General features: G+C 39.7%; 1 protein-coding gene across 1 annotated transcript in view; it reads left to right on the top strand.

Moving 5' to 3' along the window:
- CENPC (centromere protein C) overlaps nt 1-25,279 on the top strand; it is a 72,159-nt gene that overhangs the window by 11,862 nt on the left and 35,018 nt on the right. The window contains exons 6-9 of the mRNA XM_079771391.1: nt 4,877-5,159; nt 6,287-6,502; nt 10,611-11,212; nt 22,718-22,909. Coding sequence (XP_079627517.1) covers nt 4,877-5,159; nt 6,287-6,502; nt 10,611-11,212; nt 22,718-22,909 — 1,293 coding nt within the window. The remainder of the gene's footprint in view (nt 1-4,876; nt 5,160-6,286; nt 6,503-10,610; nt 11,213-22,717; nt 22,910-25,279) is intronic.

The raw sequence follows: 25,279 nt of genomic DNA on the forward strand, positions 1-25,279 counted from the left end.
GTTGAAAGTATTACAGATATCCCCCTTTTTCTACCTACTCCATGCACCTCTCCCCACCCGCCATACCTTTACCTCATATTGTCTATGTCCATGGATTATGCATGTAAGTTCTTTGGTTAAACTCTTCCCGCTCCCTCTCCCCTCTTCTGAGATTTGTCAATCTGTGCCATGCTTCTGTGTCTCTGGATCTATTTGGTTCATCAGTTTATTTTGTTCATTAGATTCCACATATGAGTGAGATTATATGATATTTGTCTTTCTTTGACTTGCTCATTTTACTTAGCATATGAGTGAGATTATATGATACTTGTCTTTCTTTGACTTGCTCATTTCACTTAGCATAATATTCTCCAGTACCCTTCATGCTATCTCAAAGAGGTCCTTCTTTTTTATTGCTGCACTGGAGGCCTGGTGCACAAAATTCATGTACTCGGGGGGAGGGTCCCTCAGTCTGGATTGCGAGAGGGCGCAGGCTAGGCCGAGGGACCCCACCGGTGCACGATTGGGGCCGGGGAGGGATGTGAAAGGTTGGCCAGCTGGTGAGGGACTGTGGGAGGGCTCCAGGGTGTGTCTGGCCCATCTCACTCAGTCCTGATCGGCCGAACCCCAGCAGCAAGCTAATCTACCAGGTGGAGCGTCTGCCCCCTGGTGGTCAATGCACATCATAGTGAGTGTTTGAGCAGCCTTAGCATATCATTAGCATATTACGCTTTGATTGGTTGAATGGCCGACTGGACACTTAGCATATTAGGCTTTTATTATATAGGATAGTATTCCATGGTGTAAATGTACCACAGCTTTTTTATCCACTCATATACCGATGGGCACTTGGGCTGTTTCCAGATCTTAGCTATCCTATATAATAAAAGCCTAATATGCTAAGTGTGCAGTTGTCCAGTCATCCGTTCAGCCAATCAAAGTGTAATATGCTAATGATATGCTAAGGCCACTCAACTGCTCGCTATGACGTGCACTGACCACCAGGGGGCAGACTCTCTGACTGGTAGGTTAGCTTGCTGCTGGGGTCTGGCCAATCAGGACTGAGTGAGACGGGCCAGACATTCCCTGGAGCCCTCCCGCAGTCCCTCCCTGGCTGGCCAACCTCCCGCGTTCCTCCCTGGCCCTGATAATGCACCGGTGGGGTCACCCGGCCTGGCCTGCACCCTCTCGCAATCTGAGACCCCTTGGGGGATGTCAGAGAGCCAGATTCAGCCCGATCCTGCAGGCCAGACCGAGGGACCCCACTGGTGCATGAATTCGTATACCGGGCCTCTAGTTGTAAATAACACTAGTGTGAACATAGGGATGCATACATTCTTTCTGATTGGTGTTTCGGGTTTCTTAGGATATACCTAGAAGTGGGATCACTGGGTCAAATGGCAGTTCCATATATAATTTTTTTGAGGAAACTCCATACTGTTTTGCATAATGTCTGCACTAGTCTGCATTCCCACCAGCAGTATTACAATTTAAATTTTTTATATTTCATACCAACTAGTCACCCACATTTAGCAAATGTCTATTTACATTAAAAAAATACAAAGCCTCTTTAAGCAGCCCGTATAAAAATTATAATACTTTTTTTGAAATATGACAAGTGGTTTGAATTAATAAAAGTAATTCATTTAATAAAATTAATATGTTTACTTAAAAATTGTTAGTTATTTTTTTGTATTTTTTTAATCATAGAGTGGTGGGATATCATGATATGTAATATTAATAAAGTCTTGCTTCATGCACAAAATGAGAAGTGTACTAAGGTTCCCTTTTCTCCACATCCTTGCCAGCACTTGTCATTTGTTGATTTGTTGATGGTAGCCATTCTGGCAGGTGTGAGATAATACCTCATGGCTTTTTATAATTTGCATCTCTCTGATGATTAGTGACTTTGAGCATTTTTTCATGTGTCTCTTGGCCATCTGTATGTTCTCTTTGGAGAACTGTCTATTACTTTGTTCATTTTTTAATTGGATTGCTTGTCTTCCTTTTGTTAAGTTGTATGAGTTCTTTATATATTTTGAAAATTAATCAGATGTAACATTGGCAAGTAATGTTCTCCCATATAGTGGTATCCCTTTTCATTTTGTTGATGAATAAAATTCTGTGCAGATGCTTTTTATTTTTTATTATTTTGTTTTTTAAAATATATTTTTATTGATTTCAGAGAGGAAGAAGGGAGAGGGAGAGAATGATAAAAACATCCATGATGAGAGAATCATTGATTGGCTGCTTCCTGTATGCCCCCCACTGGGAACTGAAACCGCAACCTGGGCATATGCCCTGACCAGAGATAGAACCGTGACCTCCTGGTTCTTAGATTGATGTTCAACCAGTGAGCCAGCCACATGGGCCAGACCAGAAACTTATTTTTGATGTAGTCCTGTTTGTTTATTTTTTTCCTTTGTTTCCCTTGCCCTAGAAGATTTACTGGCAAACATAATTGGTGTGAGCGATGTCTGAGATTTTGCTGCCTATGGTTTCTTCTAGGATTTTTAAGGTTTCACTACTTACATTTAAGTCTTTTATCCATTTTGAGTTTATTTTTGTATATGGTGTAAATTGGTGGTCTAGTTTCATTTTTTTCGTATATCTGTCCAATTTTTCCAACACCTTTTATTGAAGAGATTGTCTTTACTCTATTGTCTGCTGTTGCCTCCATTCCCACCAGCAGTGCACAAGGATTCCACTTTCTCTACATCCTTACTGACACTTGTTATTTTCTGTTTGTTTTTTCATTGTTTTGCTTTTGATAACCATTTTAATGGGTGTGAAGTAGTGCCTCATTGTGATTTTGATTTGTTCATCATTCTTGTTATTAGGGACTTTTAAATTAAAACAACAGATACCACTGCACACCTATAAGAAAGGTGAAAATCCAAAAAACTATCTCTCTTTTGTAACTTCTATATCTATAGGGGTTTCTGTGTTTTCATTTGTTTCAAGAAAATTGATTGTTAAAACATTTTTTTATGATGGCTATTTTAAAATTCTTGTTAAATAATTACAACATCTGATTCCTTTTGATCCATTTGTGTCCACTGATTCTGTTTTCTTGTTCAGGTTGTGTTTCTTCTGGGTTTTGGTATGATGAATAATTTTGAATGTATCCTTGATATTTTGGTTATTATATTAAGGAGACACTTGATTGTATTTAAATCTTTTGTTGTAGCATATAGTTGCCCTATTTTGCTTTAATGTGTAGGCTCTTGCCTACTTTTGTGGATTTTATTTCCTATGACAGTTAAGTGTTTAGAGTCCTAGCAATGGTCTGTTTAATTTTCTGATAATGCTGGGATTCCAGATTAGTTCTTGCTGGTGCTGTGTGGGTGGATGAAAGGTGCTTTCTTAAGCATCCTGATGTCCTTACCCAAGGAAGTTGGGGTCAGAAACTGCAGGGAATGGATCTTTATTGGTGCCCTCATTGGGAGTAGGGTCTGGGATGACCTGGGGTGTCAATACTACCAGTGGATCAATTCTACCAGTGGTCTGTGTAGCAGTGGCTGATTGTTAAAGGGGGGGGGGGGGGGGGAGACTGGATTGGTCCAGAGAGAGGTTTGGCCCAGGGCTTTGCTCCTCTGCTGCCCCTGCCCCATAGCACTTACGGAGTAGGGCCGGACACTGCCTAAGGCTTTGCTGCTCTGCCACTGCAAGGCCTGCTTTGTGGAGTGGGCATTTGAGTTTCCCAGTCTGTCTCTGAGTGTTTTCCTTCTCTAAGGCTTTTGGTCAGAGAATGCAGGTTCTCTACTCCATCTTCTCTTACCTGTGGGCCGTTCTGGATTGTAGGCTTTTCTAGAGCCCAATTTGGGAATGAAATATAAACAAAACTCTGGGGATTAACCACATTGTCTGTTGTTCCTTAAAGCTTGAGGAACAGCAAATTGCATTCTTCCTTCTAGCTTTCAGAGTTCTGTTATTGTTGTTTGATGAATAATTACCAGGGAATTTAGTTGTATTTAGTGTGAAAAGCAGGAAAAAATGACTTTATGCCATCTTGTTCCAAAATCAAAAGTCATTTTTGCCTGTATTTTTAATTTTTAATCTTTGCTTCTTAAAAGTATGAATTAGTATGAATACTGCCTCGCCATTCTACTTTGTCATTGATATTTGAAGGTTAAGGTATATAAAGATAGAGACATGTATATATAAAGATATATGTAAATATTCTCTCTATATACACATACCTGTTATATCTGTATATTGTGTATATATCTGTAAATGTTATTCTATATATGTGTATTACATGTACAAAGATGTGCTCATCTAACTGCCCTAATTTACTGACTCTTAACCCACCAGTGATGGCGAACCTATGACACGTGTGTCAGCACTGACACTCGTAGCCATTTCTGATGACACGCGGCCGCTGAGGCGGCCGCATGCCGAGGCTGAAATATTTGCTGTTCCTGAGGATGAAACATTTGCGAAATAATGTTTTTTCCTCAAAGTGACACACTACCCAAGTTATGCTCAGTTTTTTGGCGAAGTTTGACACACCAAGCTCAAAAGGTTGCCCATCACTGAGTCCTAGAGATTGAATTTCTTAATTTCTCTAAGATTACTTTATTGTTTCAGCCATGTATAGATTTATTCAGATCTTGAATAAATTGACTATAAATAAAATTATGAATTTTCTGTTTTAGGATTTCCATCATTTCAAACTTCAGAATGTGAACCAAATACATATTTTAGTTAATTAATTTCATAAATTAATACTTTTAAAGTATGTACTTATATATTTTACTTGTAGGCCTTTGATTATAAACTTAATTATCAGTGAGTCTTCTGAAAATTATTTTTAATGAATTTGTTGATGAATTTTAAAAAGGTTCTAATATTACTTAAAGTTTTTAAATATCTTCATGTAATTTTTTTCTAGTTCAAGGCCATGAGGCTCCTCAGAAAATTTTGGCAGCTGATGTTGGTTCTAAAACACCTGACTCAAGAAAAATGTCAAGTAAAAAACTCGAAGATCATCACAATGATGCCAATGAGGAATTTTACTTATCTGTTGGTTCACCTTTTGTTCTTTTGAATGCAAAAACATCTGTACCACAAAATGATGTTTCGTCTATTGGCCAAAAGAGAGAGACCTACACTTTTGAAGATTCAGTAAATGTGTTATCTTCAAGTACAGAGATTTCTCTTAAAACCAAAAAAAGGTAAACTTTTAAAATTTAAATATTAATCCTACTAAAAGAGTTTTACATTTTATATCCAAAAGTATGTAATTTAATCTTTTATATATTTCACAGTTTTGAGGATTATTAACATGTTAGAAAAAGAATATAACATATATTTAGTATATATCACATTTATATTTAATAAGGAAGGCCTTAAAGTGTACTTCAGAGAAGCAGAGAAGCTGGGGATAACTTTTCTATTGTCTGTGGGAAAATGCTTTTTTTCCCCTGATAATAAGTTCTTTCTAACTTTCTAAGAGAAGCAGTTTGTATTTCTCTATATTATTTGTAATTACAAGGTTAGGTATATATCAGATCATTTCTAGCATAGCAAAGGATAAGGATTATTAAGGATGAGTTATGGTAAACTCGTGTCCATTTTGGGGGACTTTCCCTCTGGCCTTTAAGAAGCAAAGTAGATCATTCAAGGTCTTTTGCTCCTATCTGTGCAATAAGTGTAATTTCTGTCTAGGGTCTTATGTACATTCTAAGATTTTGCTATTTAAAGTGTGGTCTGTGGCTAAGGATCAGAGCAATGGCATTATCTGGAAGCTTGTTAGTAATACAGTAAGTCATCACTAAATGTCATTGATAAGTTCTGTGACTTTAAGTGAAATGAAGTATAACAAAACCAGTTTTACCATAGGCTAATGGATATAAACAGAAGTTAAGTTCCTATGGCATCTCTTCAATGTTATAGTGAAATGATGCTGAATAAAACGACGTTATTTGAGAATCTACTACACAGAATCTCAAACTCTGTCCTGGACCTACTGAATGAGAATCTGCATTTGAATAAGATTCTCCAAATGACTCAAATTCATATTAAATATTTGAGAACTAGTGCTATAAGCTATATATTTTATTGCTGTATGATTTACCTTTTTAATTTTTTTCTATTGACAAATACATAAAACTTAATTTTTCTGAGTGTTTTGCCTTGCATTTTTAGTGTAAGGGGTTGCAAATTATCATTTATAAATTTTAAATAAAGGCTCAATGGAAATTTTTCTAAGTGGTCTGTGTTGTCACTGGGCAGGAGTTCAGGAAAACTCATAACTCAACAAACTGGGAGCATTCAGCTTGCCATCTTTTTAACCTTTTAGGTTAGACTTTGAAGATAAGGATATTTTGAAGAAAGTAGAAACAGAGACTAAAGTATCAGATGTAGAGGATGAAGTATCAGAAAGACCACAAGAGAGAAAACCGCCAGAAACTCCTCAGAAAATAATGCAAGGTTCAGAATATGAAATTCAATCACAAGCTAAAAAGAGTTTTTCAGCCTTGTTTTTAGAAACTTTAAAAAGAAAAAGTGAATCCAGGTGAGTTATTGAGAAACTGTCCTTTCAGACATTTTTTCTTTCACATTCTATAAACAACAATATCTAAGGATTCTGAATGTTATTTTTAACTAGAAGTGAATTTTAATTGACACTGATGTTAATTGAAGTGATGCCTAATCTGTAAGGAGAGTGTAATTTCTTACCAGTAAATCACCCTAAAACCACTATTTAGTAGACACTAAATTCGATGTAATGGAAAATAAATTTATTCAGCTTTCATTGCTTCTGTTCATCAATACTTTTTAGTTTGTATGCTATCAAAGAATGAAGGCAATATTTAGAAATATAATTATGTCAGGATGCCTGTGTATTTCATTTTTAAGGGTTTTAAATCTTTTTTCTGTTCTATATGTGTTAATAAAAGGATAGTTGTAAAATAAATTTTAACCTGTTCTGACTACTGAAAAACCTTCAGTGGTTCTACAGTTTCAAAACAGTAATTCTTACCTGTGGCTACACATTAGAGTTAACTAGATATAATGGCTGTGAGGGTGAGAACCACTGGTCTATAGAATAAACTTCAGATTTGTCAGCTGAAGGTCAGCAGGTATATAAGGCCTTCACTCTCCCTAGTTTGTCCTTCTGCCAACTTGGTCATACATATTTGTAGTTGTCCTTGCTTTGGCACACTTATTTTTCCTTATCATATGCCTATCTTTATTTAATACTTTTTTTAAAATTAAAGTTCATGCTAGATTTCTAGTTTTTCTCCAAGTCCCAACTCCAGTATTTTTTAAAAAATAGTTTCATGCCTTGCATTATAGTTTAACTATTTTATGTGTTTTTTTGTTTGTTTGTTTTTGTGATAGATTAAGACATAAGTCCTTCTTTCTAGGAGTCTAGAGTTTCTTTTGCATTTTCTGTGACATATATCAGAATGCTAGTGAATATGTTAGGAAGGTTTTATAAAAACATACTGGATGAATGAATCAAATTCATTCTTCAGTCTCTGTTTTTTAGTAGAGATCTCTCTCTCTGGAATCTTTTACCTTATTTATGGATGTTAACCCCACCATCTAATACAAATATGTTACACTTGTGGGCTAATTGTATCTATGTCCAAAAAATAATTAAGTATTTTTTTAATGTTCTTTTAAATGAACTAATGAGTAAACTTAATTTTATGTTTAATTGCTGTAGTCAGATGTAACTATTCACTATGCCTAGTGCTTTCTTTTTTCTTTTTTAAAATATATTTTTATTTCAGAGAGGAAGGGAGAGGGAGAGAGAGATAGAAACAGCAATGATGAGAGAGAATCATTGATCGGCTGCTCCTGCATGCCCCACACTGGGGCTCAAGCCTGAAACCAGGGCATGTGGCTGGGAATCCAACCATGACCTCCTGGTTCATAGGTCGATGCTCAACCACTGACAGGGCTATTCCTGGTGCTTTCTTGCTTCATTGCTTTTGCTTTTGCTCTTCCTTCTGATTGTCTTCCTTGCATTTTCTCATGACCGTGTCTTATCCATCCTTCAAGATTCAGCTCAAATGCCACAAAGACTTCCTTGATTTTCCATCTAGCCAGAAGACGTCTTTCTCTATTCTGCACTTTAAAGTGTTGTTTGATTCCATTTGGGCTGCTATAATGTACTACCATAGACTATGGCTTACAAACAACAGAAATTTATTTCTCACAGTTCTGGAGGCTGAGAAGTCCAAAATCAGGGCTCGAGTAGATTCAGTGTCTGTGAAGTTTGCTTCCCAATTTGAATATGACTGTCTTCTTACTATAACCTCACATGGTAGCAGGTGGCAAGAGGGCTTTCTGGGGCCTCTTTTATAAAGGTACTAATTCCATTCATGACCACTTACCTTGATGGCCTAAATCAACTGCTAAGTGCTCCACTCTCAAATACCATGACATTGGGGATTAGGTTTTTGTTTTAACATATTTTTATTGATTTCAGAGAGGAAGGGAGAGGGAAAGAGAAATAGAAACATCAGTGATGAGAGAGAATCATTGATCTGTTGCCTCCTGCATGGCCCCTACTGGAGATCAAGCTTGCAACCCAGGCATGTGCCCTTGACCGGAATCAAACCCGGGGCCCTTCAGTCCCCAGGCCAATGCTCTATCCACTGAGCAAAACTGGCTAGAGCAGGGATTAGGTTTTAATTTATGAATTTTGGAGGGATACCATCCTTTGAATAATTTCTTCCTTCTCTGGAAAGCTTTTCCAACTAACTGGAAGAGGTAATGCTTAATCCCAATGCACTTACTATATTTTTCTAGATATACACCATTTATTTATTTACTATGATTACAATATTGAAACATGCATGAAAATGTGGGTGAATTATTCATACTTGGAATGAATTTTTGTGTAATATAATTTAGAAGTATTTTCTTAGATATGAGATTTTAAGGTGTCTCATAATAACCTTGTTTTGGATATTGCAATATTGTGATTTATAAGAAATGAATATTTGGTCATCAGATGACTAAAATATATTTCTCATTTATATTTGGTCCTTGGTCACAGTTCCTGGTTTACAACTCCCAGAACTCTTGGAATTTCCTGTTTTGAAAGGGGGTTGGGGCGAGAGAGTGTCTTTTGTTATGTTAATGAGATGAATTTTGGAAAGCATTGTTGAGAATGGGAGCTAGTTGCTAGTGTAAATTACCCTGTGATTAATGTTGAAAGTTTCAGCCCTACCGCAGACCTCCAGGGAGGGGAGAGAAGCTGGAGGTTGAGCCAATCACCCGTGACCAGTGATTTACTTAATTATAAGTATGTAAGGAAACCTCCATTAAAAGCCAAGAGGATGGGGTGCAAGAGCATCCTGGTTCATAAACACTTAGAGATGGAACAAGCCTGGAGTGCCTTCCCACATACCTTGCCCCTCCTCCGTCTTGCTCTGCCTCAGTTATATCCTTTTACAATAAACCATTGATTTAATAACATGTTTTTCTGAGTTCTGTGAGCTGTTCTATCAAATTAATCAAATCCAAAGGGGGTTGTAGGAACCTCTCATTTATAGCCAGTTGGTCAGCAATGCAGGTAACAATCTGGACTTCCAATTGGCATTCTGACTTGGAGGGGGTTGTTGAGAACCTCCAGTCTGTACCTCATTGATCAGAAACACAGGTAATATGGGATGTGGCAGCATCTGAAGTGTTTGTGTATCGGGGCAGGGCACTCTTGTACGATTGAACCCATAATGTTGGCATCTGACACTTTCTCTGGGTAGATAGTGTCATAATTGAGTTGAATTCTCAGATATGCTACTGGTGTCTGGGAATTATTTGTTTGTGTGGGCCGAACCCCGACACCGTATTGGAATTGGTTCTGGAAACCTAATTTATATGAGAAGAAATCTAAAGAGATCTATACAAATATATAATTTAATATAACATTATATGTAATAATGGGATGCATTTTTGAGCTGTCAGTCAATGTTTCTGGACTATATTTACACATCCCTGGATTTCAACTTTTAAATAAATATAAAATGGGTAGGAGGGGCATCAAATTACTTGATGTATAGGCTCTCTTCCAGCTCTAAATTTCTGTGATCCCATTAATGTTATAAATGATTGTGATCGTATTATAGAAATATAAAAGGAAAGGTCCTTTTATATTTCTATAATCCTATATAATAAAAACCTAATATTCAACCGAACAGCGGAATGATCAGTGGAACAACTGGTCGCTATGATGCACACCGACCACCAGGGGGCAGATGCTCAATGCAGGAGCTGCCCCCAGCCAATGTGGGTACCAGCGCCTTCTCCCTTCCCCTGATTGCCCTGTCAGTTGCCCCGCAGAGGGATGTGACCAGTGGCGGCAGCAGGGTGCGGGGTGAGCAAGCAGGCGGCGCCAGGCTGGTCAAGGTGGGTGCCAGTGGGGGCTCCCAGATCACCCCACAGATCAGCCCTGATTGCCAGCCAGGCCTAGGGACCTTACCCGTGCACAAATTTTGTGCACCAGGCCTCTAGTATAAAATATAAAGGGTAAAGGAAAATTGAAACATGTGAACTGCTGTTTAAAAGATACATATATTTTATAGGTTATTTTATTTTCTTCACTGAGCTAAGGTAAAGCTTTATTTTTTTGAGCTATTATTTATTGTAACATCTTTTTTTAGTCCTGTTTTTAGGCATATAGCAACTGCTCCACCTCAGTCATCTCCTGCAACTGATATGAATTTAGAGGATGAATTTATAATTGATGAATCAGATAGTTTTGCCAGTCAGTCTTGGATTACTATACCAAGAAAGACTGTGCCTGCGAAACAACGCACAGTATCCCCTACTGAGAGCACTGCACTCCTTCAAAGTAAGATGTCAAGAGAAAAACATCACAGTGTAACACCTACAACTTTGACAAATGTCAAACATTCTGGAAAAGCTCACCCACTAGAGAAATCTCAGCCCTCTGATCAGAGAAAACTGGGTAGGAATTGTGCTTTGACAGATGAAATGGAAAGTAGATCTACAAAAACTGAAATGTATTCCAAAAATGCAGAAAAAACATCTGGAAACAAAAGGACTACAACACAAAAACAGAAAAGAAAACTTCAAGTCAATAAAGTTGAAGAACAGGTTGATAAGGAACAAGGTAAAGATAAAAATATAAATATGTCACCTATTGCCCAAGACAAGGCACAAAGAAATTCAGACAGAAGTATGAAAGCGTGTAAAGAGAAGATAAATGTTCATATTTCCAAAAAACGGGTGCCACCTGTGGGTAAGTGTTTATATTAAATATACCTACAAACATTATTCTACTATGTGTTTTTGTAATATTCCAGTTTAACTTTGGAAAATAGGCAAAGTAAACCTAAATCTACAAAGAGCCTCAAAAGCCTATTGTCTGTTTTATAGAATCTGTTTATTTTACATGTAATTTAATTCCAACTGGCTTGAGTATTGTGTAACTTCTAACATGGTGAGCGCAGATAAAGGGAGAGTGAGAGGGAAAGACTTGTATACCAGGTAGTTAGAAGAACTCAAATAAAACAGCATCATATATTCTTGAGGTTTATTTAAATACTAGTGACCTGGTGCACAAAATTCGTGCACATTTAAAGGGAATTAATTAGAGGAAATATTTTAAAATTGCTATTTGTCCTTTCTCTATAATACAAGTGTCAGAGATGAAAGAAAATTAGTAAAATGTATATGAAAATCTTTCTCCTGTCAGAGTCTGGGGCACATCACGGGAACCAGAGTCAAGTCCCTGCCTACCCATGTGTGCCTTGAAATCGTGTGAGACGCAGACCTGGCCGGCACCACCCCTATTGGTCTAGATCCAGACCCGGCCAGCCCCACCCCCGTCAATCCCCGCCGGGTGGGGGGCATGGCCTCAGGTTGCCTGGCCTGGCGCCGGGGCAGGGTGCGTGGCCTGAGGTCACCAGGCGCAGGCGTGGGCAGGGGGCATGCCTTGAGGTCCCTGTCAAGCCCCGCCAGGTAGGGGGTGCGGCCTCAGGTCCCCTCGCCTAGTGCCGGGGCGGGGGGTGCATGCAGCCTGAGGTACCCCGTCAAGCCCTGCGAGCGGGGGGAGCGGCCTTAGGTTCCCCGTCAAGCCCTGCCAGGTGGGTGGTGCAGCCTGAGGTCCTCCAGCCTGGCTACGGGGCGGGTGTGTGGCTTGAGGTCCCCTGTCAAGGCACACCAGGCGGGGGGGGCGAAGCCTCAGGTCCCTGTTGATTGCTCGTTAAGGCTCGTTACGGGAACTCGGCCTCCGCTGTGGGTGCAGCCATCTTGTGTTATGGAATCCCTGCCTCCGCTGTGGGTGCAGCCATTTTGTTATGGTGTGATGGTCAATTTGCATATCCCCTCTTTATTAGATAGGACTAGAGACCCAGTGCATGAAATTCGTGCAAGAGTAGGTCTTCTTTCCCCCAGCTGCTGGCACCAGTTTCCCTCTGGCACCTGGGACCCGGGCTTTCCTCTGACTGACAGCAGGCACCCGGGACCCGGGCTTCCCTCGCAGCCCCGGCTTCATCTAGTAGGTCGTCCGGAAGGACATCCAGTCTAATTAGCATATTACACTTTTATTATTACAGATAAACTAGTGGCCCAGTGCACGAAATTCATGCACGGGGGTGTGTCCCTCAGCCCGGCCTGCACCCTCTCCAATCTGGGACCCCTCAAAGGATGTCCTACTGCCGGTTTACAGGGATCGGGGCTAAACCGGCAGTCGGACATTCCTCTTGCAGTCTGGGAATACTGGCTCCTAACCGCTCACCTGCCTGCCTGCCTGCCTGATTGCCCCTAATCACTCTGCCTGCCAGCCTGCTCATCCCTAACTGCCCCCTGCTGGCAGCCTGCTCACCCCTAAATGCCCCCCGCCAGCCTGATCACCCCCAATTGCCCCTCGTGCCAGTGTGCTCGCCCCCACCTGCCGCCCCCTGCCAACCTGCTCACCCCCAACTGCCCCCTGCTGGCCTGCTCACTCCAAACTGCTCCCCCGCCCGCTGTCCTGATCACCTCCAACTGACCCCCACTGACGTCCTGCTTACCCCCAACTGGCCTCCCTGCTGGTCTGCTTACCCCCAACATCCCCGCCCACACCAGCCTGATCACCCACAACTACCTTCCCATCCTGGCCTGATCACCCACAACTGCCCTTCCCTTTGGCCTCTAGCCGCCTCTACCTCGGCCCCGCCACCATGGCTTTGTCCAGAAGAACGTCTGGAAGGTCTCCTGGAAGGTCTCCCAGTCTAATTAGCATATTACCCTTTTATTAGTATAGACTAGAGACCCGGTGCACAAAATTCATGCACGGGGGGGTGTACCTCAGCACAGCCTGCACCCTCTCCAATCTGGGACCCCTTGAGGAATGTCCGAATGCCTGTTTAGGCCCGATCCTACCGGGATCAAAATCCAGGACTGCTGGCTCCCATCTGCTCGCCTGCCTGCCTTCCTGATTGTCCCGAACCACTCCTCTGCCAGCCTGATTGATGCCTAACTGCTCCCCTGCTAGCCTGATTGCCCCTAACTGCCCTCCCCTGCAGGCCTGGTCCCCCCAACTCCTCTTCCCTGCAGGCCTGCGTCCCCCGCAACTTCCCTCCTCTGCCGGCTTGGTCACCCCTAACTGCCCTCCCCTGTAGGCTTGATCACCCCAAACTGCCCTCCCTTGCAGGCCTGGTCCCTCCCAACTTCCCTCCCCTGCTGGCCATCTTGTGTCCACATGGGGGCAGGATCTTTGACCACATAGAGGCAGCCATCTTGTATGTTGGAGTGATGGTCAATTTGTATATTACTCTTTTATTAGATAGGATAGAGGCCTGGTGCATGGGTGGGGGCCGGCTGGTTTGCCCTGAAGGGTGTCCTGGATTAGGGTGGGGGTTACCTTGGGGTGTGGGGCGGCCTGGGCGAGGGGCCTGTGGTGGTTTTCAGGCTGGCCACGCCCCCCGGCGACCCAAGTGGAGGCCCTGGTATCTGGGATTTATCTCCTATAATTGAAACTTTGTAGCCTTGAGCGGAGGCCACGGCAGGCCAGGAAGTTTGGTTTCCTCTATTGCCGGGGAATACAAGCCTACTGCTCGCTCCGTGGCCACAGCCATTTTTGTTGGGATTTATTTATATTCTGTAATTGAAACTTTGTAGCCTTGAGCAGAGGCCAGGGCAGGCCAGGAAGTTTGGCTTCCTCCATTGCCGGGAAACCCAGCCTTCTGCTCACTCCGTGGCCAGCCGCCATCTTGTTTGGTTTAATTTGCATACTCGCTCCTGATTGGCTGGTGGGCGTAGCTTGTGGGTGTAGCGGAGTGATGGTTAATTTGCATGTTTCTCTTTTATTAGTATAGATTAGGGAAAAATAGGATGTTGTGGGGCCATTTCTTATAGGATAAAAAGCCATACTACTCTAGTCCATCATTATTTATTTAATAGTCATTCAATGCCAAGCAAGGTATTATACACTGAAATAACAAAGATTACTAAGACACAATTTTCACCATTAAAAAAGATCAATCAGGTGGGGTTTCTATACCAGCACAAGTTCACAGGATGATAATGGAAGCATAAGAGAACAATTATCTAACTAGTATCTCAATAGATCTTTTTATCTTTGGTCACTATGTCATTTATCATCCAAATTGGGACACTTGAGCGTGAGTGAGGATGTAAATGACAGTAAGCATAAATATGATTGTCCCAAACAAACCTGGAGTATGGCCACCCTCCTTATGTCATTGTATAGTGATTGAGGTTTTTAACCCTCTGCACTCGCTTGCTTTTTTCTCGATTCCTTTATTCTAATGCTAACAGTGTCGAGTCACACTCGACATCCGAGTGCAGAAGGTTAATGATGACACTGTCATGAAGAATAAATCTATTTATGTTCTTTTTACCACTTTTTAAGTAATAGAGAGAAAAAGTACTTATTCTTATAGAAAGAATTTGCTCCAGAATAATTAGTGGAATAGAAAACACTTATCAAATGTATTATCTTACTGATTTAGAGGGGAGGAAGATCAAATTAAAGCACAATATTTAAGCTAGTTTTTGTAAAATCAAATTATACTTTTAATATAGTTATTACTTAATTACACATTATTTTAGCTTATTTTATCTTCTATATCTACACTAATAAAAGAGAAACATGCAAATTGACTGTACCTCTGCTACGCCCACAAGCCATGCCCACCAGCCAATCAGGAGTGAGTATGCAAATTAACCCAACCAAGATGGCGGCGGCCACGGAACTGGAGTGAGCAGGAGGCTTGGGTTGCCCTGGAGATGGAGGAAGCCAAGCTTCCTGCCCGCCCTGGCCGGCCCTGGCCTCCGCTCAAGGCTACAAAGTTTCAGTTATAGAAGATACCGTATTTTCTGGCGTATAAGATGACTGGGCGTATAAGATTTTCCTGGGTTAAAAAGTCGTCTTATACGCCGGAAAATATGGTACATAGATATTTTGTATAACACCGGATAACATAGAATGGGTTAAGCCAATTACCATATTTTCTGGCGTATAAGATGACTTTTTAACCCAGGAAAATCTTATACGCCGGAAAATACGGTAAATAAATCCCAGATACTTGCTTCCAGCCAGCCCTGGCCTCCGCTCAAGGAGGTGCTGAAAAAAAGGAGGGGCTGGGAGCTTGGGTCGCCAGGCGGTGATCAGGCCAGGATGGGAAGCAGTTGTGGTGATCAGGCTGGTGGGGGCTGGGGCCGTTGGGGGTAAGCAGACCAGGGGGGCCAGTTGGGGGTAAGCAGGCTGTCAGTGGGGGTCAGTTGGAGGTGATCAGGACAGCGGGGGGCAGTTTGGAGTGAGCAGGCTGGCAGGCAGAGTGATTAGGGGCAATCAGGCAGGCAGGCAAGCAGGTGAATGGCTGGAGCCAGCAGTTCCAGATTGTGAGAGGGATGTCTGACTGCCGGTTTAGGCCCGATCCCTGTAAACCGGCAGTAGGACATCCTTTGAGGGGTCCCAGATTGGAGAGGGTGCAGGCCGGGCTGAGGAACACCCTCCCCCTCCGTGCACGAATTTCGTGCACCGTGCCACTAGTATATATATTAAAAGCCTAATATGCAAAGTGTCCCCTCGGGAGTTCAACCGACCAGGAGTTGGACTGCTCACTATGAAATGCTCTGACCACTAGGGGGCGGCGTGGTATGAAGGAAGGCTCCAGCTGGCAGCTGCTAGGGACCCTACCCATGCACGAATTTTGTGTACTGGGCCTCTAGTATATATTTATATATATTTGATAACAGACTTTATATCACTGGAAATAATAGTTGTCAGATTTCAATTTTGTCTGTATGTACCTTCATGTGTTTGAAAAATTCTGCTTAAAATAGAGAGGGACAAAAGCAATCTTTTTTTTTTTTACCTTTTGTAAATGTTAGACATGCCATACTTTTATTGAATTGTTCTTAATTTTTTTGCTTCCTTCAGTTTCTAATTAGCAGCCGACCATTTTAAGAAAATACAACATAAAGAATCTGACTAAAGAGGGGGTGATAGTTGCAAGAAAGTTTTTTGTTTTTTTTTACTAGTCCCTTAAATAGAATATAAATTAAAAAAATTTGAAGCCACAGAATTTTCATTTATCCAGAATTTCTTAGGAAGAAACATATCAAGAAAATATACTGAAAGGATACTTACTCTCTTTAATTATAATGTTTAACATCTATTGGGTCCCTACTATATTTTGCACACTAATTTTCTTATATAAAATTCCATTTTATCTAGTTTGGTTAGGGAATACAACATGATTAATTATCATACCAATTGTATTTTCTATTGCGGTTATAACAAATTACTACAAACAATAGTTTAAAACAACACACATTTATTATCTTGCAGTTCTGTGGGTCAGAGGTCTGAAATGGATCTCATTGGGCTAAAATCAAGGTGTTGACCTGGTTGCATTCCTGCAGGTGGTTCCTGGAGAGACTGCCTTTTCCAGCCTCTCAAAGCCACCTATATTCTTTGAGTCATTCCTCCCCTCTTGCATCTTCAAAGCCACACTTGGAATTTCTATTGCTTCTTCCATCAGCCTCTCTCTCTCAGTGACCACTACTTCTAAGGACACAAGTAATGAAATTGGATCAATATAATTGGATAATTCAATATAATCTCTTTATCTGAATATTTATAACCTTAATCACATTTGCAAAGTCTCTTGCTATGTAAGGTAGCATTTTCACAGATATTGTAGATTAGGGTGAGTACAACTTTGGGAGACCATTATTCTGCTAACCATGTCAATTTTCACAGATGAATAATATGAAGCTATTGTAATTCCAAAGATATTTTTACTCTAAAGATAATTTGTAATTCCAAAGGCACTTGACAAATTTGTAATATATAAATTAATGACTTGGGTTGAATCAATTGACTTTTCCACTTTTGAGGTCTCATGGGCTTCTCAAATATTGGAAACTAAATTCCTTCAGACTTATTTCTCCTCTGGTATTCCTATCTTCATAAATGGAGCCATAATAAATTTAATAGTTCAAGAAAGAAACCAAATCATCTTTACCAAGCAATCCATATGAAGTTAGCAAATCTTGGACTTCCTCCTAAGTAGTTTTCAGATCTGTTACTTCTCTCCATGTCCTCTTGCTACTCAGCCAAGCTAGAGTCATTTATTTTAGATTGTTGTAGTAGTTTATGTATATACCCTCTGGCTTCTCTCTGCCTCTTCAGATTCATCTCCTGGGCTGCTTTATAATGACTTTCTTCCAGTCCCATAAACAGACCACTTTCTCAACTGTGGGTCTTTTAATATGCTGTTTCTTTTGCTTAGAAAAATTTTCCTAATGTACCCAGTTTTCCTACTAAGCTTTGTACTCAGTTTAAATACCACTTCTCTTGATTATTACCCCACCCTGACATATTCCTACTAGAGGCCCAATGCACGAAATTTGTGCAAGGGACTTGGCCCTCGCAGCCCCGGCCGGCTCTCACAGCCCCTTGCAGCCCCTCGCAGCCCCGGCCGGCCCTTGCAGCTCCAGCTGGCCCTCGCAGTCCCGGCTTCGTCCAGAAGGGGCAGGGTTGGTAGAGGCGGAGGCTGCGCAGTGGGACCCGGGAACCGTGCACAGGGTTAGCGGCTGGTGCAGGGATGGGGCCGTGGGTTCACTGAGACTGGAGAGTCCCACTCGTAGCTCTGGCTTCCTCGGCCCCCACCGCCCCGGCTTTGTCCGGAAGGACATCCAGACGTCCAGAAGGTCGTTCGACTGCCCGGTTTAATTACCATATTACCCTTTTATTATTATAGATATGTGCTCTCAGAGCATTCTTTTTATTGTAGCAAACATAATTATTTGCTGAATTTCTGTATTTTCTTTTTTTCCCTCATTTTTATTGCTTTCTTTTATTTACTTTTTACCTTAATTTAGCACATAATATGAATAAGCTTTATAGCTCTTCTTTTAAATTTTTATTTATTTATATAAAATAAACTTATGTTTATTGTTGGAAGTATTACAGATGTCCCCCTTTTCTTCATTGACCCCACTCTACCCTGTCCCTGGTGCCCCCTCCTCCTTCGCTGCACTATTTTTTTCTGTCCCCATAGGTTATGTATATATGCATATAAATTATTTGGTTAATCTCTTCCTGTATGGCCCCCCTCCCCCGCTTTCCCTCTAAGAGTTGTTAGTCTGTTCCATGCATCTTTTTCTGTTTCTGTATTTGCCTTTAGAGTCCAGACGGAAAGTTCCATGAGAACAGGGATTATAAATTTCCTATTCCTAAAATATCCCTCAGATCTTATAGTTTTAGCAGTTATCATATCTGTGGGTCATGTAATATGTTGTCATCAGTGACAAGAGTATGGCTCTATTTTGGATGAATAATTTTGCTGTGTTTATTAAAATATTATCCACCTTCAGAATTCCATTTCTTTACATGTAAATATGTAAAATTTTCTGTGGTAGTAAAAAATTATCACTTTTACAAGTCACCTCTTTTTCTAGCTATTGCCCTATTTATGACATGTCACCTTAGTTCTAAATTAACTCTTTTATATTACCAACTGTTCATATACCAGTTGTATCTTCTGCATGTGTTCTTATTTATTAGTTTTAAAAGATTCTTTGTCATTTATTTTCTAACTAGAGGCCTGGTGCACGAAATTCATACACAGGGGAGGGGGTGTCCCTCAGGCCAGCCTGCACCCTCTCCAATCTGGGAACCCTCAGGGGATGTCTGACTGCCGGTTTAGGCCCAATCCCAAGGGGATCCCTCTCACAATCCGGGACTGCTGGCTCCCAACTGCTCACCTGCCTGCCTGCCTGATTGCCCCTGACTGCTTCTGCCTGCCAGCCTGATCACTACCTAACCACTCCCCTGCCAGCCTGATCGATGCCTAACTGCTCCCCTGCTGGTCTGAGTGCCCCCAACTACCTCCCCTGCCGGCCTGGTCGCCCCCAACTGCCCTCCCCTGCCAGCCATCTTGTGACCATATGGGGGTGGCCATCTTGTGTGATGGTGTGATGGTCAATTTGCATATTACCTTTTCTGATCTTGAACTGGTTTCTGAAATGATGTTCTTAATTGGTTTGTTTTTTACTTACTATGATACTCTTTTTCTGTATTGTTGTTCAAATAATTCTTTGCTGATAGTATTTTCCCCCCTCAGATTCATTTCCCTTCAATCATTGTTCACATTGATTAATGAACATGGGCAATGATTTCTGTTATCATGAGCACCTTTTGTTTGTTAGAGTAGTTCTTGAGGATACTTTGTCAAGCATAAGGGAAAAGAAAAAAGGGGTGAAAGAGAATAAAAGGAGTTACATGAGGTTGGAGAAGTAGGGTATAGGAAAATGATGTTCATTGTTGAGGATTCTTGCAGTTGTACAGCTAATTTTTTCCCCACTTTTTTATTTTATTTTTTTAAATTTTATTTATTTATTTTTTTCTTTATTGATTAAGGTATTACATATATATCCTTACCCCCTCCCATTACTCCTCTCCCCCACCTCCCCACTCATGCCCTCACTCCCCTGGTGTCCATGTCCATTGGTTAGGCTTATATGCATGCATACAAGTCCTTTGATTGATCTCTCCCCCTTGCTCCCACCCACCCCTACCTTCCCTCTGAAGTTTGACAGTCTGATCAATGCTTCTCTGTCTCTGGATCTGTTTTTGTTGATCAGTTTATGTTGTTCATTATATTCCACAAATGAGTGAGATCATGTGATATTTATCTTTCTCTGACTGGTTTATTTCACTTAGCATAATGCTCTCCAGTTCCATCCATGCTGTTGCAAATGGTAAGAATTCCTTCTTACTACAGCATAGTATTCCATTGTGTAGATGTACCACAGTTTTTTAATCCACTGATCTGCTGATGGGCACTTAGGCTGTTTCCAAATCTTAGCTATGGTAAATTGTGCTGCTATGAACATAGGGATGCATATATCCTTTCTGATTGTGTTTCTAGTTTGTTGGGATATATTCCTAGAAGTAGGATCACTGGGTCAAATGGGATTTCTATTTTTAGTTTTCTGAGGAAACTCCATACTGTTCTCCACAGTGGCTGCACCAGTCTGCATTACCATCAACAGTGCATGAGGGTTCCTTTTTCTATGCATCCTCGCCAGCACTCGTCATTTGTTGATTTGTTGATATCCATTTTGACAGGTGTGAGATGGTACCGCATTGTCGTTTTGATTTTCGTCTCTCAGATGATTAGTGACTTTGAGCATGTACAGATAATTTCTTAAACTACAAATCAGTGGCAACCATGTTGACAGTTCTATATCTTTGCTTTAGTGTTTTGTAAATTGACCCTTTATTATTTTCTACTTCCCCTCCCTAAAAGATCTTTACTACTGAATTTTTACATTGTATGTGGTGGCTTTTCCATTGTCATAATTTTCAAAGTATTGGTTGATAGTCTCATTATGCACAATATTGGTAAATAGATTCTTTACTTTCTCATCAATTTATTTGTGCCTTATTCAGTATTTTTCCTTTACTCCTTTTATAAGCATGAATCATTCTCTTTATCCCAAATTTAAAGAACTGCCAAATTCTATAACTTACTATCAAAATAGAATCAGTGATACTAGTGAAAAGGGATCTTGACATAATTTGGCTCATTTTCTCTTTCTCTGTGCCTCAATCAAGTTTAATTGGGAAAATGACTGAATTCCTTGGAACAGTGCTTTCAAACTTGGATGTGCATTTTAATTCCCTGTGGATCTTGTTAAAATACTAATACTCTGATTTAGTAGGTCAGGGGTGGATCCTAAATTCTGTATTTCTAAGCAGTCTCTCCCAGGTGATTCTGGTATAGCTGGTTTGTGAAAACAAAACAAAACAAAAAAACACAAAAAACCCACAAAATAAAAAAACCTAAATATTCCAAAATAACTCATGCTGGATAGCACTTTTGCCTATTCCATTGCCTAGTGAAACACTAACTTCAATCTGAATTTATTATTTCACAGACTATTTATTGAGAGACTACGCTAAACACAGTGTTGTAGGCTGTAGGTACTAAGGATAACAAAGATGCAGTTTCATTCTAGCCTAATTAAATACTAGCTAACTTCTAATTATGCCATATTTTGGTTCTCCTCCCTATATTTTTAGTTTGATTTCCTTCTCTGTCTTTATTGATTACTTTTCCTCATTTCATCTGTAAATTTTTGTGACTCACTACATATTCCCCAAGTTTGTTTGTTCTTTGTACTTCCTTTACATTCAGACCTTGAGAAAATTATCTCTTTGCATTAGATATCATCTCTCTTTGAGTTATTTCCCCAAATTTACCTTTTTAATGAAAGCTCTGGTCTTCACTTTTCAGATTTTAAATCCTATTATGTTTTCTTTTTATTCTATATAGTTTGATAACTTTGTGTTTCTATGTAATGCCTGTTCTATTTATTTTACATACCTTCATGCAGTTTACTTTATGTTGTTTTTTTATTTGATAGGATTTTAATTTTTCCTTTGGGCTTCGTAGTAATCTTTGTCTCAGATGCTTAATATGCTGTTTTCTTCATTTATGCAAGAAAAATGTTCATTTTGTTTATTAATATCTAATATTTTAAACATATTTCCAAAAAAATGAAATTCTCCATTTCTAAACCCCTTTTGGTGGTTTTTCCATCTCAGCTGCAATATTTATATTAAATTAGCCCATATTTCTCTGATTTCCCTTTCTTCCTGTTTGTCAGTCACAAAAATAAAACTAGAATTTATCTATCCCTTCTGTTAGATTATTTTTTTACTTATTTGCCTTAGTAGTAAAATGAAATTACTATTGATGCCAAATCTTGTCAATTATCTAGTTAGCCTGCCATATTCATTGTTTCTTTTCATCCTGTTTTCTCTTTTTAAATTCTGTTCACAATCATTCTTTTGTATATGAAAGATCTCTTTATTGAAAATTCACTTTAAACCTCTTCTTCCAAAAAATTAGATTGACAGAAATCATGAATTATTTCAAAACAGAAAGCAGTAGTTACCTTTTTTTACTTGGGACATTGGTAAGTAGTTGGAAGGAACCATATCTTTTATTTTTCCTTTTCAGAATATACTTATTCTTTTTGGTTCAGGAGTATATGTTATCAAGCAATGCAAAAAGTTTGCATTTAACTGACAGAAAGTTAGAGATCTTACTGAGAACATGTAACTTTAAAAATATAGAAATGAAGAAAAGCCCACAGGGTAAAAGAAGTGTGTATAATTGAGAGGTTTTTTTTTTTTAAAAAAAAAAATCTGTTGTGGTTTTCTGAAAACACCAGTGTAAATTATGAATTGTTTATATGGTTTTCTTTAATTTAGGAAGTAAGAAAAGTAGCACCAATGTTCCTCATACAGCAAATCGGGGGGAAAATAGGGAATGTGAAAAGGAAAATTTTTCAAATGGACCCAGGAAGAACAATCTTATACTTGAAGAAGTGACTTTGACTGTCAAGAAAAGTCAAAGAATTTCCAAGCGTCCATCTAATTGGTGGATGGTAAAATCAGACCAAAGTAAGTATTTTTATTTAAATTGTTTATTAGGAGCACCCCAAAAATAATTCTGTAAGAGGCTTTATGTTGATTTATATATACACTCATTCTCCAGAGAAAATCTATTGACAAAGAAATTGGGTCATCAATAGAAATATTAAATCAGTTAATTATAAAAATATTCACTGAGGCTCTATCATGTACAGTATTCCAGATGTAGGATATGTCTGTGGAAAAACAAAACAAAAAACAAAATATCCCAGCTTTCTGTGGACTTACATTCTCGTGGGAGAAGACCAACAATATAGATATTTAATTCATGAAGTGATGGTGTAATAAAGAAAAATAAAGAAGATAAAGGGTAGAGATGGGAAATAGATGGCAGGGTGGGGATGGATAAGAGAATAGAGCATAATACTGTTTTATGAAAGGTCATGATGAGAATCCATTATGATCTTTCAGAGCACATATGTGAAAAAAGTGAAGGAGGGAGCCATATAATTAACTTAATGAAGCATTCCACACCAAGGGAATAGTATCTGTATCTGCTAATGGTGCATAATTGGCATGTTTGAGGAAGGTCAAGAAGGCCAGTATGGCTATAGAAGAGTAAGCCAGAGGAGATGAAGTCAGAGAGGCAGGCAATGATAACATTTAGATGAAGTGTATTAGGATGCTACTAGAGGATTTTAAATGGTAAAGTGACTTGATTGACTCATCTTTTAACATGATTATTCTTATTGCTATGTACAGAGGAAACTAGGGCTGGGTAAAAATGGAAGCATGGACCCTAGTTAAATTGTTGGAGGGAAGAAATGAAAGGTTGAATTCATATTTTTATTTTTTTAATATATTTTTATTGATTTTAGAGAGAAAAGGAGAGGGAGTGAGAGAGAGAGAGAGTTAGAAACATCAACGATGAGAGAGCATAATTGATCGCCTGCCTCCTGCATGCCCCACACTGGGGATCAAGCCCACAACCTGGGCATGTGCCCTGACCAGGAATGGAACAGTGACCTCCTGGTTCATAAATCTACGCTCAGCTGCTGAACCATGCCGGCTGGCCTGGATTCATATTTTTAGAAGGTAACTCACAGGAACTACTGAAGGATTAGAGTTAGAAAGAGTCTAGGGTGACTTAGGTTTTTTTTTTTTTTTCCTGAACAAGTAGAAGAATAGGGCTCTTTTATTAACTGAGATGAGGAAAGGTGTGAGAGAAGCAGATTTGGGAAGAATATCAGGATTTCAGGTTGTAATATATTAATTAGACATCAAAGCAGATATATTGAGGAGATAGCCTAATAAATGAGTCTAAAGTTAGGTGGAAAGATCTGGGAAAACATATAATTAGGAAGTTATCAATATATAGATGATATTTCAAACTTTGAAACTGCTTGAAATCACTTAGTAATGTTTTGTACCTAGTGAAGAAAGAAAGGCAAGGATTGAGTCCTGGGAGACTCCAGTATTAGGAGTCAGGAAGGGATAGGAAAACCTATCAAATGAGACTGAAAAGGAACAATTAGTGAGATTAAAGGAAAATGAGAATTTAGGGTAACAGAAGACATTTTAAGGAATGAATGATGAGCTGTTTTAAATACTGCTGATAGTTTGCATTAGAGGGGAGCTAAGAATCAACAGTATGTTTTTGGCAATATGGACTTTGTTAGTCACCTATATAAAAATGTTTTTTTGTGGAATGATGAGATCAAAAGCCTGGTTGGAGTGGAGTCCAAGAGAAAGTAGGTGAGGAAGGAGAGATAAGGGGTCAGAACAGATGTGGGGTTAAGGAAAGATTCTTCTTCTTTTTTTTTTTTAACATTTAAGATATTACATCAGCTTATCTGTTTATTTAAGATGACCTTGTAGGGCCTGCCCAGTGTGGGTCAGTGGTTGAGCATCGCCCTATGAATCAGAAGGTCATGATTTGATTCCCTGTCAGGGCACATGTGCGGGTTGCGGGCTCGATCTCCAGTAGGGGGCATTCAGGAGGCAGCTGATCAACGACTCTCCCGCATAATTGATGTTTCTGTCTCTCTCTCCCTTAACCTCTCTAAAATCAATAAAAGTATACTTTAAAAGATAAAATGACCTTGTAGGAAGGTAGAGGATAAATATAGGATCACAGTCCTTGAGTAAGCAAGGTGCAGATGTTATCTAGTGCACAGTACAAGGATTATTCCTAGACAGGAGCCAGGACGGTGTGTCATGTAAAAGAGGAAAAGCAGAGTATATGGGGAGAGATGGAAGTAGGTTGGTAGAGTTGAGGTGGGAAGATGTATGCTTCTGATCATATTTGTTTTCTCAGTGAAATGATAAGCAAGGTTATTAGGTAGAAGTGAAGTGAGAGAGGCAATAATGGAATTTTGATGTTTCCTTATAGGGAAAGGA

The sequence above is a fragment of the Cnephaeus nilssonii genome (genome assembly GCF_951640355.1).
Source record: "Cnephaeus nilssonii genome assembly, chromosome: 1".
Lineage (NCBI taxonomy): Eukaryota > Metazoa > Chordata > Mammalia > Chiroptera > Vespertilionidae > Cnephaeus > Cnephaeus nilssonii.